At 29.0% G+C, this 15662-nt stretch overlaps 1 protein-coding gene across 1 annotated transcript in view; it reads right to left on the bottom strand.

Annotated features, from left to right (window-relative positions):
• The window catches only part of LOC100204448 (E3 ubiquitin-protein ligase Itchy), a 111475-nt gene that overhangs the window by 51703 nt on the left and 44110 nt on the right, over positions 1–15662 (bottom strand). The window contains exons 8-11 of the mRNA XM_065819107.1: positions 11265–11337; positions 10870–10965; positions 2685–2862; positions 2429–2489 (exon numbers count right to left, since the gene is read on the bottom strand). Coding sequence (XP_065675179.1) covers positions 2429–2489; positions 2685–2862; positions 10870–10965; positions 11265–11337 — 408 coding nt within the window. The remainder of the gene's footprint in view (positions 1–2428; positions 2490–2684; positions 2863–10869; positions 10966–11264; positions 11338–15662) is intronic.

The raw sequence follows: 15662 nt of genomic DNA, 5'->3' as shown, positions 1-15662 counted from the left end.
GCAGGTCCAACTATGTTTACAATGTGTTTTTGGACCTTGTCTAAAAGAGAAAAAACATCATTGGAAGATATGCCCCAGATATGGCAACAGTATTCTATACAAAGACAAATTTGAGATTTATAGAGATAAAGAAATGAATCCGGAGTAAGAGTGTTGAGCACAATAAAGGGATGCAACCTTAGAAGATGCTAATTTTATAATGGATTTGATATATGGTTTCCAAGAAAGATCAAAAGAGGTAATCCGAGAAGTTGAAGGGTAGATGACGCATCGAGTACATTACCATTGATAAATATAGGAAGATCTAGATTATTGCGATAAAAATTAGCTGAAAAAAATTGAGTTTTATCTGAACTAAACCTATCTATCTCACCAGCCGCTGTGAGCCCCATACTGAAGCAGAAGTGAGATCCTTTTCAAGCTCAAATGACCCCTTCCAAGCATTTAGATAGTGTTGCCTTCTATCTTATCAAGACAAGAATAAATGGTAGTATCATCAGCAAACAATGCCACCTTTGATGTGAGAATATCTGGAAGATCGCTAATATAAATTAAAGAGTATAGGGTCATAAGATAAGGAAAGAACAAGATGTGCGGACAATGCATGTCTGTAAAGAACATGTTAGTGTGAAGTCCATGTTGCTTTATCCATCAGCAAATGAAGCATCTTGTTTAATATCTGTATTAATGGTTAAGAATTCAAAAACTGGTTTTGGTGAAGAGGCGCGATTCTGTTTTGTTAGGGATAAGGATGGAAAGTATGTGAAATTCCATTTTGTAGTTGTCAATTTTAAATCATCAGGATCAGTATATGATGTTCATTTATTTTATATGTATCAGGGTTCAGATTATGTGAGAAAATTGCCTTAATTCAATCCCCACCACGTCCCTGGTAGTACCACACTCAAGTTGTTTCTCTGTGCAGCTGCCTTATTCGTCAAGGTTCGTGTTTTAGAGTGGTGAGAGTGTGTTATAACCACAATTAAGTAGCCTCCTTATCTGTAGTAGCCTTGGGGAGACGAATTAACATAAAAAAATAATTCTTAGGCATTATGCGAAAGAATTAAGGGAATATTCCTTGTGTGAAGATAGACACGGTGTTATAAAGTTATCTTCAGTTATAAAAGCATTACAGTTTGCTTCAGTTAAATTGTAAAGTAAATTGAAATCTTGGCTCTGGTTAAAAAATCTGGTTAAAAAATGAAATATAAATACAAAGATAAAAGTCTATTACTTAAAGAAGTTATTTTTGAGTTTTTTTAATTTATTAATTAACATTCATAAACCTTATTAAAACTGCATCCTAGGGTTTGGTGAATTTTAGTTTTTTTTAGAATTCATTTAGCCATGTGCAAAAGTTGTCTATTCATTTCAGAAATTCTCTGGAAAAATATCAACACTCTAGGAAATTATTTTGAGGTGCCCCAAGACCTTTGAAATTTTAATGGGTCCTTAATATTATATTAAAAAAAGTTTTTCAAAAGTATGTCATGTTGGGTCTCAAAAGTAGCAAAATTATTTTATAAAAAAATTATCATATAAGATTTTTTTGAAATTATTATCAAAAAAATACAATTGTTTCATTTTAGTTAAGAAGGTCATTTTTTCTACAATAAACTTTAAAATAATTTTTCAATAAAATGATTATTATTTCTTGAATTTTTTATTTTTTTATTTATTTATTATTATTTTTTATTTATATTCTGAAATTTTAATTAATTTTCACTACTTTTGAGACCCAACATGACATACTTTTGGAAAACTTTTTTTGATATAATAATAGGGAGCCATTAAATTTTCAAAGGTCTTGGGGCACCTCAAAATAATTTTCTAAAGCATTTATATTTTTTCAGAGTATTTAAGAAATGAATGAACAACTTTTGCACATGGCTAAATGAGTTCTAAAACAATGTAAATGAGTTCAGAGGTTGCCCCCCTGCCCTGCTTAAGTACAGTAGGTTTACCCATGCCACACCCCGGCAATAATCTTGAGACAGCAAATTAAAAGCCTTTAACTTAAAACTAAGAAAATATTAAAATATTATGCAGGCTGCAGGCATAGTCAGTTTTTGGTAATAATATAATACTACATTTCAGATGAGTGAGGTACAGTGGATGCAGGTAATTCGATACACAGCTTGCTAACAAAGAACTTCGTTTTAGATTGTTCCTATGATTTTGCAGAGCATTAAATCAAGAAAACAAAACAATTTAATCTACTGCAGAATTTTCCAGCATACAAGGAAAAAAAATTTTTTTTCTTCAATCTTGAAAAAAAATTTCCATGGTGTTATTTTCTAAAATATTTTCTAAATTTAAGAAACTTTTCTAAAATTAAAACTTTTTTACATTTACAATTTTTGAAATTAAATTTTTTTGGTTTGAACCTACGTCTACTACAATGTGTATGCTAAACAAATTAAAATACCCCAGCCAGGTGGTAAAGGACCAAGAGGATCTGTAACATCAGGTTGTGGATTTTCCATATTCTAACAAAATATTCAAATATTATTAATGCAATTATATTTTTATATTTATATTATTTATTATTTATTATTTTTAATGCAATTAGTTTAAAAAAACTGAAATAAATAGAAGTTAAAAAAAAATTTGTGATTTTTTTTTAATTAAAAAAAAAATCACAAAAAGCTATTTAATATCGTTAATACAAATTTAATTATAACCATGTTAAGATAACGTTGTTGATATAATGAATGTTCTTGATTTAGGTTTGACTGTTGTTGTGTTCTCCACATATTATATGCATTTACTGTTTCTGCAGTAGGTCGCTGCCACGTTGTTGTCCTCGTGTTATGATCAACATAGTACGTCCTTCCGCGACCATCAACTCTCATTTCCCATCTAAAATTGATTTAGTTGAATATATTAATTAGATATCAGTAAAGTAGTAGTGCATTTTACAGTATACATTACATAGTACAATAAATGCTTTGAAATAAAATAAAAGATAATTTTTTTTTTTAATAAACAAAAAAATTCAAAATGTTTGAACATATTAATTAAAAAAAATTCAAAATATTTGAACCTAAAAAATAAAATAAAAATAAAAGTAATAACAGTTTATAATAGTAATAAACAATAGTAATAAAGCTAATCAAGCTACAACAACATTAATAAAAATTAATAAAACAACAACAACATACTACTACTACTACTACTACTACTACTACTACTACTACTACTACTACTACTACTACTACTACTACTACTACTACTACTACTACTAATACAACTACAACAACAACAACAACAACTACACTACTACCACTAATAATAATAACAATTGCTTATAATAAATGATCAATTTAACGCTTCTGCTGCTGTTACTCAGTCTCAAACTTGCATGAGTGTTCATGCAAGTTTGAGACTGAGTTTTTTAAAGAAGATTTAGCCCGATTAACCTTATAATATTTCCCTTTATATTTTTCACCACACAATTAGGCATATTTAAATCTTTATTATAATTTGGTAATATCTGCTTAATCAGTTATAAGATCTAAAACCTTTATGTTAGATAATAATTTGGTGAATTGAAATTCTGTAGTAATAGATAAACCTTATGTTATTATTAAATAAGTAAAGTAACTTAAATTTATTCATGCATCTCAATAATAAGAAAATTCAATTCATTTGTCAATTGCATTTAAAGTATATTACTTTGTGTTTTTTATTGCTTAGAACTTGAAGACCATGCTCTTTTTAAAGGTATATTAATCTGTTTTTTTATTTATTTTTAAGAACTTAAAGATGATGCTCTTTTCAAAGGTCAAACTTTTGATCATGGTCAGAACTTTTGATAAAGTTGGTATATATCTTAAAAACTCTTGTTTCTCACACGATCAACTCTATGTTGCATGTTCAAGAACAAGATCATTAAAAAGCTTATTTTTTAAAATTGATGAACAATTATTACAAGGTATGTCATTTAACAAATGCTACACAAACAATGTTGTATTTACAAATGTATGTCAGTGAACAAATATTGCACAAACAAAGTTCTATTTGTAAATGTTCCTTACATATTTTTCTTCATTTATATATTTAAGTACTTCTATGCATCATATGATGCATAGAAGTACTTAATCATTAAATGTGCAATTTTTAATTAGATAACATATTTTAGTGAATATTTCTTGTAACTAGTTGAGTTTTGCAACAGCAACAACATCAACAACTTTAGAATTTTATTTTTAGATGTATGAAGCCTTATAAATTTTAGATATGAGGCCTTTTTCGCATTTAGAAGATTGAATAATTGCATTGTTTGATTGCTTTTATTGTATATTTAATTTTTTTAAATAGCTCCAGCTGCTTCTTCTGGTACAACAAGTAAGTTGTTGTACTCATACACGATGACTTAAAAGATTGCAAATTATATGAATCAGGAAAGCAAGATGAAGAAAGCGAATTCCAAAGAACTGATGTTCGAGAAAAAAAACTAAACGAATAAGCATTTTTTGAGCACTTAGGAATAGTCACAGAAAAAGGATGACACTTAATTGAATGATGAGTAACACGAGAATGAATTTTAGTAGATGGCACAAGAGACGCTAGCTCTTTAGAACAGTGCTCATTATAGAATTTGTAGAAAAGAGAAAGAGAAGCAACATTGCAACGATGTAATAATGGTTGGAGGTTGGCTGCAAGAGCAGGTCCAACTATGTTTACAATGCATTTTTGCACCTTGTCTAAAAGGAAAAGGGCATCATTAGAAGAACCGCCCCAGATATGGCAACAGTATTCCATACAAGGCCGGATTTGAGATTTATAGAGATAGAGAATAGAATCCAAAGTAAGAAAGTGACGAGCTCGATAAAGTGATGCAACCTTAGCAGATGCTAATTTTGCAACTGATTTGATATATGGTTTCCAAGAATTGGAAAGATTGGAAGTAAGAGTTTATCCTAGAAGATGAAGAGTAGGTGACTCATCGAGTATATCACCGTTCATAAATATAGGAAGATCTAAATTATTGCGATAACGATTGGCTGAAAAATTTTTTTATCTGAATCTGAGTTTTATCTGAATTAAAGTTCACCAGCCACTGGGAGCCCCATGCTGTAGCAGAAGTGAGGTCCTTTTCAAGCTCAAATGCCCCCTCCAAGCAATCAGAGGGTGTTGGTTACTTATCACGACAAGAATAAATGGTAGTATCATCAGCAAACAATGCCACCTTAGATGTGAGAATATCTGGAAGATCATTAATGTATATTAAAAAGAGTATAGGGCCAAGGATAGAACCTTGAGGAACCCCTGAAGTTACAGAATAAGAAGAAGAGTGTTGTCCATCGAGGACAACTTTTATGCTACGATTGGAAAAGAAAGATTCAATGATCTTAAAGATGTTGCCGGATACACCATAAGTAGAAAGCTTATGGAGCAGACCAGCATGCCAAACTTTATCAAAAGCTTTTGAAATGTCAAGAGCGATGGCCTTAACCTCTCCACCTTTATCAAATGCACGATAAAACCTGTCAGTTATTACTGTTAGCAAATCAGCTGTAGAACGAGAAGATCAAAATCCATATTGATGGTCAGAAAGCAAGTTATTAGATTTAAGATGAGAAATTAAGTGTTTGTTGATTAAAGATTCAAAAACCTTGCTTATGATAGGAAGAAGACTTATGGGACGGTAGTTAGACAAATCAGATCGCTCTCCAGAATTTTTGAAGATAGGGATAACAGATGCCGCTTTCCAGCAGGCTGGAAAACAAGACTCTGATAAGCACTTATTGAATAGTTTTGAGAGTATAGATGACAGCTCCGGAGAACACTTCTGCAAGACAATAACAGGTATGTTGTCCGGGCCACAAGCTATAGAAGAGTCTAAGCAGGAAATCACTTTAAATACAGAAGCTGGAGTGATACGAATGTCAAGCAATGGATCAACCTGTTTGTTGGCAATATCAGGTAGAACGCAACTAGTGGAATCAAGAGATGATATTGATGAAAAGTTTTTAGCAAACAATTCGGCTTTGTCGGGTGCATTTAACATCTGCCCAAGATGAGTATTTTTATCGAGACACCATCTCTAGCCTTTACTCAACCAAGAGCCCCAAGGCAGGGGGTGTTTTAAATCGGAGTTGGCATCTCCTAGCCTTTGCCTAAAAAGGCGTATCCTACAAGGCAGCAAGACATGAAGCAGATTGTACTGGGTTACATGTTACCAGTAGCAGGATAACCTGATCTGACTGTTATATATATATATATATATACAGTATTGGATAAAACATTTGCAACCAACATCGAACAATCCTAAAAAGTGTTCCTAATTTTACATGTTTTAAAAACGAAAATGAACTATACTACCAAACAGTTCAGGAGTATGGAGTCATAGCATGCCATGACATGAGCAATCAGCTGACAGGTGACAGCGCACAGGCAGAATTTTGTTGACAAGTGCCATTTTGCAGCGGACAAAACAAGTGCAACTTTTTTGATTTGTTTCATTTTCTTAAGTCTGGTCCGTGTCAACGTCACGGAAGTTTTTTAATAATTAAAGGAAGTATCCAGAAGTTTCCAGAAGAAGCATCTGGAAGCATCCAGTAGCATCCAGTAGCATCCAGAAATATCCAGAAACATTCAGAAGCATCCAGACGCATCCAGAAGCTTCCAGAAGTATCGAAAAGAAGCATCTAGAATCTTCCAGAACAGGTTCACACAGGTTCATTTTACTATATAAGAGACATGTAAATAGACATGTAATTCAGTCAGTATATGGAAGTCAATCAGTCATTATTATCAAGATAGTTTATCGAAGTGAGTTTTATCAAAGTGTTTTATCAAAGAACATCAATACAAGAAGTGAAATACAACAAGTGTTTCATTACATCAATACAGTCCACATCCAACCAAGACGTTGTGTTCCACAGAGCATTATTGTTTTGGATTGGAACTAAGAAAGAAAATTATTGGCGATTACGTAAGTGGAAAGTCACAAAAAAGTATTTGTGATAAAAATCGCGTGAAAAAATGGACTGTATCAAGACTATGTTCCAAATATCGTTCTATGGGGAAGTTGGCAGCAGATAACAAAGGTGGACGACCGCGATCCACCACCTCTAGAGAGGATTCTATGATCGTCAGATTCGTCAAGAAGGATCCCTGGATATCATCAGTCGAGATACAAAAGCAATTAGAGCTGCCTGTATCAGACTGAACAATCAGACAACGTGCTGTTGAAGCCGGATTGTTTTCTCGTCACCCTGCAAAGAAACCGCTGATTTCACTAAAAAACCAGAAGAAAAGACTCCTGTTTGCTACATCTCATATTGACTGGAATGTGCGGAAATGGCGAACTGTCCTGTTCAGTGATGAATCAAAGTTCAACATCATTGGGAGCGATGGCATTTGTCATGTACGTCGACCGGCCGGAAAACGCCTCAATTTACGTTACTGCCGTAAGACCGTGAAGCATGGCGGAGGCAATGTAATGGTCTGGGGGTGTTTTTCTGCTAACGGTCTAGGTCCAATACATCGAAACGATGGAATAATGGACCGTTTCATGTATAAAAATATCCTGAAAGATGTTATGTTACCTCATGCTGAATGGAATATGCCAATAAAATGGGTTTTTCAGCAAGACAACGAATCGAAACACACTGCAAAAGTAGTCAAGCAGTGGTTTCAAGACAACCACCTATCGGTGATGGTGGTTGTCTTGAAACGCCTCAATCTCCGGATCTCAACCCTATCGAGAACCTGTGGGAGATCGTCAACCGCAGAATTAATCGTGAAGGTGTTCGTAATAAGGATCAACTGTTTGAACAAATCCAAAAGGCCTGGGCAGCGATTCCACAAAGTTTCATTGATCACCTGATCGAATCTATGCCTCAAAGATGCAAGGCTGTGATCGACAACAAAGGATTTGCCACGAAATATTGATAGCGAAATACAGCTTGGTCAACATTTTGTCGAGTTGCGCTTGTTTTGTCCAGAAGGAAATGAACTTTTTTTAATACTTTTGATTAATTTATTAATTTTCGTGTACAAATAATGAATAAAACTTGAAGAACTTTGTCTCTAAACAGTTACATAGTTATTTCTCTAAATTGAAAAAATGCAGCACTTTTATATAAAGAAACTAAATTAGCATTATTCGGTTGCACTCGTTTTGTCCGATACTGTATATATATATATATATATATATATATATATATATATATATATATATATATATATATATATATATATATATATATATATATATATATATATATATATATATATATATATAAATATTTATATATTTCAGACTAAACTTGGGATCAATTTTTATTATATTACTCCCACAATCTAGGTCCTCTATCACCGAGGGCCTTCTATCAATTGTGGCAATATGGGGGAGATAATCCATCATTTAGATGGAGGGTTTACCCCCATATTGCACAAGAGAAAGAAAGGATGCTGGGAGGAGAACAAGAAGACGTTGTTTAAAACTTAGAAATGTCTTTGACTTTTAAATGAAATACAATATTATATTATACAATACAATATTACAATATTATATAATATTAAATACAATATTATATAATACAATACAATATTAAAGTTGCTATTTTTTTATATATACATTTTTCTTGTATAATTTTTAAATATAAATTTTTGTGTTGTTTTTCAATTTTTCCTATTAATTTCAATGCTATTAAGTTAAATGGTTTAAATAATACACTTTTATTAACAATAATCAATGACAACAAATAAAAGTCAGGATAAAACATTTGATAAAGATGATATTAATCACAAAAAATCTTGGTTTTCACACAACCGATACTAAGTATCATGTTCCAGAAGTCATTTGATAATTTGTTTTTTAAATTTGATAAAAAGTCATCACAAGGTATGCCTTTGAACAAATATTACACAATTAATGTGTACTTGTAAATGTTCTTAATTTATAGATTTTGATAAGTATTTTTTTGTGTCACATGATGTGGTAATGTGTGTTTTTATTATGTGTTAATATGTGTTATATAAGGTTATATAGCTTTATATTTTGTAAGTGTTTCTATGTGTGTAATGTTAGTAGTTAAAATATGTAGAAACTCTGAATAACTTGATAATCCTTGATAACTTGAACTAATTTTAAAATTCCAGTCTTTATTTATGGATTATACTTCCAATAACTCTAATATTCTCTAACAAGCTAATTTCTTGGTCCCTTGGAGGTTTGAATAACTGAGAGTTTACTATAATATGTTATGCTATTTGTTAATTTTGTGATGTTATTGTTGTGTTGTTTTGTGTTGATAGATGACTTGGCTTACCTTTACATCGGTGTCTATAGTTAAAAATGATTATTGAGTAGTCTTAGTTAGGGTGATTCTAAAAATAACTTTTTTTGAAATTGTCTGCTGCCACCCCCTAAATGTGTTCTATGTAATAAATTGATACTAAAGTTAAAAAATTTTTGAGTAAAAAAAAGTTTTAGGGGTCGCTCAAGACCCTTAAACATCAGACGGGTCCCTAATATTTTGAAAAAAAAAAGTTCTTCAAAAGCATATCATGTTGGGTCTCAAAAGAAGTGAAATGTTTTAAAAATTTCAAAATTATAAAAAAAATTTATGGAAACACAATTTTAAAAAATTTATTTGAAAAAACTATGAAAATATGTTCTTATTTATTTTTTGTTAAAAAATGATAGTTTTTAAGCCATAAAATTTAAACTAGTAATTTTTATATAAATTGATTATTATTTTTAAAATTTTTATAAAATTTCACTTCTTTTGAAATCCAACATGATATGCTTTTGAAGAACTTTTTTTTTCAAAATATTAGGGACCTGTCTGATGTTTAAGGGTCTTGAGTGACCCTTGAAATTTTTTTTTATTCGAAAATTTTTTAAATTTAGTATTAATTTATTACATAGAACACTTTTAGGAGGTGGCAGCAGACAATTTCAAAAAAAGTTGTTTTTAGAATCACCCTAGTCTTGGTATAATAATGAAACAATGTTTCAAATAGCTTTTATAAATATTTTTGAAATTTTTTTATAATATAATATTTTTTTGAATTTTTTTTTAAAGTTTATACTTTTATTTATCTCAAGAAAATTATGTTTTTTGTTTCTCAAATAAATTTCTATACTTCTTTTCTCTTTGGAATTATTATTTTGTATGGATATATTGGCCTTTCTTGCGTTGTTTTTTTATATTTATTATATTTTTGTATGTTAATGGAAACTGTTTATAGTTTTATCACCTCAGGTGATTACAATCTAGATGGTTTCCATTTGCATTAAGTATCGATTTTTGGCACAAACAACAGGTATAGTAAAAATTTAATTGCCAAAAATTGACATTAAAAACAGCTTAATTGAATGAATTTGTTAAAGGTTTTTTTTTACAGAAAGGCTTCAATAAAAGATGTCAAACAGATAGAGCTAGCTTATAAATATTATTTTATAAATAACTTGGCTCAGTTTCTGGGTCTATTTTTTAATAAATCTTTTTAAATAAATATTAATTTTATTATTATTATTAAGTTTCTAAAACTGGTGAAATATTATGCAACTGTCTTCTATGTTATACAACTGTCACCTGGAGGAAATGTTACACAATTGTCTTCTATATTACTTAAAAATGTTACTATGATACTTAAAAAATATTGAAGCAAATAAGCTTTTAAGTATTGTAAATTAAATAATTTAATTGACCCAAGAACTTTATATTTAATAAGTTTTCGCTGTTTACTAAAATATGTTGAAGTGTATGGGTCCTGACATCTTGTAATAATAATAATAATAATAATAATAATAATAATAATAATAATAATAGCAAAAATAGTTATAAAGTGCTAATTTTACAAAATTAAAATTTATAGAGAATTTAAAAAAAAAAAAAAATTTACCCAGCAGGTAATGGTTTTGGTCTTTCCCAAAGTGTTGATCGCGTAGTATGATCGACGTAGTAAACTCTATTATACTGATCAACTCGACGCTCCCACCTTAATAAAACAAATGAGTTACCAAAAATTGATTGTTATCTGACATTACTTAAATTCAAGTTTATGTTTTTACATTAATTTATAAATTTTTAAAAGATTTGATTTAAAGTTAGAATTTAAAATAGAAATTACAAAAATTCTAATGATAGGCCTGTATATACTATAAGATATGCTGTTGCTGTTGTTATTTCAATTGTTTTTGTTGATCATACAACTTTTGTTATATAAAAATCTACTAAAAACAAGATGTATAGTAAAACTTACAGTAACCTAAGAAACAAAACAAAACAAAAACGTACCCAGGAGGCAACGGTTCTTCATTATCATTTGAACCAACTCTTGGATTGGTCGGAGGAGGAGGGCGTGGTGGAACTAATAATAAAAACACAAAGAAACTATTGTTAAAACTTAAAAAAAGTAGAAAGTACTCAAATTATATGACAAAATATTAAACTAAATGGTAACCAGTAGTAACTTATGTTTCTATTGGTTACATTTTATTTGTTAAAAAATAACTATGCTATTTGTATTTATTATATTTAGATTATGTTAAACTAATTTTATTAATACATATAACAAACATTTTACATATAATCTATTGAAAATAATACTGGTTATGTTTAATACATATGTTCATCTAAAGATGAATACGTGTGTGTATATATATATACATACAGACATATATTTGCGTGCATAGATTATACTAGTATGAAAGTAGTGTTGCATTAAATTCTTTTTGTTTATACAATTTATGATCTTGAATAAATTTCTGAAGCAAAGGCTTTAACTACGGCTGGTTTCAATTTTATCCATAAATAGATATAATTTTGAGTAAACAACATTTTTTGTTAAAAAATAAAACAGGAACATTAAATAAAAAGAAAATAAACAATGAAAATACTTCAACCACATTGGTTATGTATATGTACATATGTACTTTTTTTGTTACTTTTTTTATTTTTTATTAGTTGCTTTAAAACAATGGTGGTAAATCCAAAAAGATTGAAACAAAAATGTTTGTTTTACCATATTTTAACCTATAAAAGTCTGATTTTTTTTCATGTTGTTGATAACAAAATAGCTCATGTTTTATAAATTTGTTACTTTATTGTTTCACATGTAATATGCATAGTTACAATGAAACCAGCACTGAATTTGAATAGAGTTGAATTTTTTTTTGTTCATGTAAATATAAGTTGTTTTGAGATTGATGTGGGGGTGAACATTTCACCACAACGATGTGATTTTTTAATAACAGAAGTGTTTGTGGGATTATAATGCGAAGAAATTCATTTTATGATGTCAACAAAACCCTGCGCTATTAAATAAAAACAAACTGAAATTTAAAATCAATATTTTATAGCATTGATGAATAAAATACTTTAATTAAACGTGACAAATAAGTTGCTTTATTTCAATTAGTTTTGCTAATTTTACATTTTTTTTGCAAATTTTAAGTAACTGTTTTCCATAAATACTTAATAACCAATAATCTGTTTAATTAACTCCAAGACTTTTTTAAATAAAAATTAAAATAAAAGTAAATTAAATTTATTTCACAATAAGAACTGAAGATTTATGTTAAAAGGCTAGCAAATTACTTGTGGTTATTACACAGAAATTACTTGTGGTAATTACACAGAAGCAAATTACTTGTGGTAATTACACAGAAAAAAAGAAACTCCTACAATTATTGAAAGACCAGACAAAAAACAATTATTTCAAAAGATTTATTATAAACTGTATAACAAAGTTATTTGAAATAATATTATTATTTGTATAATATAAGTGCTTGTTTTTTTTACAACCAATTTTTTTATAAGTAATATTTTTTATAAATTATTATTTAAATAAATAATAACTTATAAAAATATAAATAAAGTCCCAAAACAAACTAAATGGATTGACAAAAATTACTTATATAGTAAAGGGCAATAAGATTCTTGAATCTATAATTACAGTACTTAAGTACAGTAGGTTCTTGAATAATTTTTAAACCTGGAGCCAATGCTACAAACATAAAAAAACTGACAACCAGTTAAGAGTTCTATATATATATATATATATATATATATATATATATATATATATATATATATATATATATATATATATATATATATATATATACATATATATATATATACACACACACACACAGTGCTGTATCTAGATGTAATCCCATTCTGTTTGACTGGTATAGGCGCCCAGACTAATGCGTTTAAACTAAAAACTCCATAATTTAAAATTTCAATATTATTAAATTCCAACATTATTAAATATAAGTAAACAAACAAGTGAAAAAAATTACCTTCCAGAAAAAAAAAATGAGACCATATGTAAAACTTTTGTTTGTATTTTTACAATTATTGGTTTACCTAAAAATATTTATTTAAGAAATGAAGTCGTCAGCGTTGACACTTGACTATCTTTTTAAAGCGGGTCATAAAGATCTAAAGTCTTTGATGAAATTAACTGGGATACCTAAGGCAACAGTTGCAAGATATTTAAAGAAAATGAGGGAAGAAATAAGCTTACATCGAAAGAAAGGAAGTGGTAGACCAAGAAAACTTAATTAAAAGATCAACAACGATTGATTCAATTAGCTCAAAAAGATGACACGATCCGCCCGAGATATTCAAATAGAATTAATTAAAAAAGGCAGTCCCAAGGTTGCTCCCAGAACCATTACTTGTTATTTTAACCGAAGTGGGTACTTCAGTTTTGTTCCCAAAAATCAACCTCTATTGACTCCTGTTCAACAAGAAAATAGGGTAAATAGATGTGAAGGACACCTAAGAACAAGATGGAATCAATGGGTATTTAGTGACAAAAGTCATTTCGAGTTTTTTCAAACTTGAGAAGGTTTATGGGCAAAGAAACAATCGAGAATTGGCAAACCAAAGTTCAAATAGAGTCTCATGGTTTGGGGGGCAATTAGTTCCAAAAGTAAAACATTATTGCTTATAATCAAGGGCAGTGTGAATAGTGAAAAATACAAAGAAATACTTTCTGAAGCTGAGTCAACTCTAAAAAATCTTTTCCCAAGGAGGTTTACATTTCAACAAGATGAGGTGATGCGCCACACCTCAAAATCAGTTTCTGAGTGGTTTACAGAACATAAATGGAAAGTTTCTTCTTGACCTGCTAATTCACTGGATCTAAATCCCATTGAAAATGTGTGGGGGTTAATGAATTAGAGGTAGCAATTCAAGAAGTTTGGAATGGACTTTCTTTTGATTATTTGAAGTCATTAATTGACAGTATGAACCCTCTTGTTCAAAAATGCATAGACGTCCAAGGACACGTGACCGGATATTGATCAATATATTATTTTAAAAATCAGGCTTTACTCTTTATTTTCTATTAAACAATTTTATTATTCATTTATTATTTTGAAAATAAAAATTAAAAAACTTGGTCTTTTTTTGTCTGGAAGGTATAATGTAAACTTTATTAAAGTTGCTTACTTATATTTTTTATATAACTTTAAAATTTTATTTACGAGAATTTAAGGAAGGATTTTTATATCATTAAAAATTAAATTGCATCACTAGCATATTTTACACTAGCATATTTTACACTGCTGATCTTTTAAACAATAACTAAAAAATTACAAATGAAATCTAAATTTGTTATTTGAAAATATATATATTTCTTTATTATTTATTTTTATAAAAATATTTTATACATACCATAATAATCTTTTGTTTATTTTATCACAATTGTTTTTTTTTATCGCAATTCTTTTTCTGTTTACACAATTTGTGGTTCACACATAAAACTTATATCGTACAAACTTAACTAGATTTTGGATAAGAAAAAGATTTAATTCTATAGGTGAAAAAAATTTTTTTAAACAAAAATACTTCTTTTTTTTTTACACATTAAAGACATTAAAGACAAAATTTTATGAAAGTCTTTAAATGTGTAAAAAAAAAAGAGAAATATTTTTGTTTAAAAGAATTTTTTTCACTTATAGAATTAAATCTTTTTCTTTCTTATCCAAAATCTAGTTAAGTTTGTAAGACATAAGTTTTATGTGTGAACCACAAATTATGAATTGTTATAAAAAAAACAATTGTGATAAACAAATGATTATTATGTTATGTATAAAATATCTTAATAAAAATAAATAACAAAGAAGTATATATATTTTTAAATAACAAATTTAGATTTCATCAGTAATTTTTATTATAGTTATTGTTTAAAAGATCTTAACGCGGTATAAAATACATGCTTACGACACCCCTGGAGTCCTTTTGTGAAATGCTATACTCAGAACTCTAAGTTTAAAAATGATAAATTTTAATAAGGTTAATGTCTGTAAATATTTTTAGAATTCAAAGAATATAAAGTTTAGACAAAATAAGGAAACCTATACTTTAGTCATATATATATATATATGCAGTAGTGGTGTAGTGGTAAAGCGCTCGCTTCATAAGCGAGAGGTTCCGAGTTCGATCCCCACCATGTCCCTGGTCGTACCGCGCTCAACTTGTTTCTCCGCACAGTGACCTTGTTCGTCAAGGTTTGTGTTTTGGAGTTATAGAGTTGAGAGAGGGTTATAACCACTATTAAGTAGCCTCCTCATTTGTAGTGGCCTTCACGGCTTTGAGGAGGTGAATAACAAAATATATATATATATATATATATATATATATATATATATATATATATATATATATATATATATA

The sequence above is a fragment of the Hydra vulgaris genome, chromosome 15, assembly GCF_038396675.1.
Source record: "Hydra vulgaris chromosome 15, alternate assembly HydraT2T_AEP".
NCBI classification, from domain to species: Eukaryota; Metazoa; Cnidaria; class Hydrozoa; order Anthoathecata; family Hydridae; genus Hydra; species Hydra vulgaris.
This window is presented reverse-complemented; position numbering and strand designations above follow the sequence as displayed.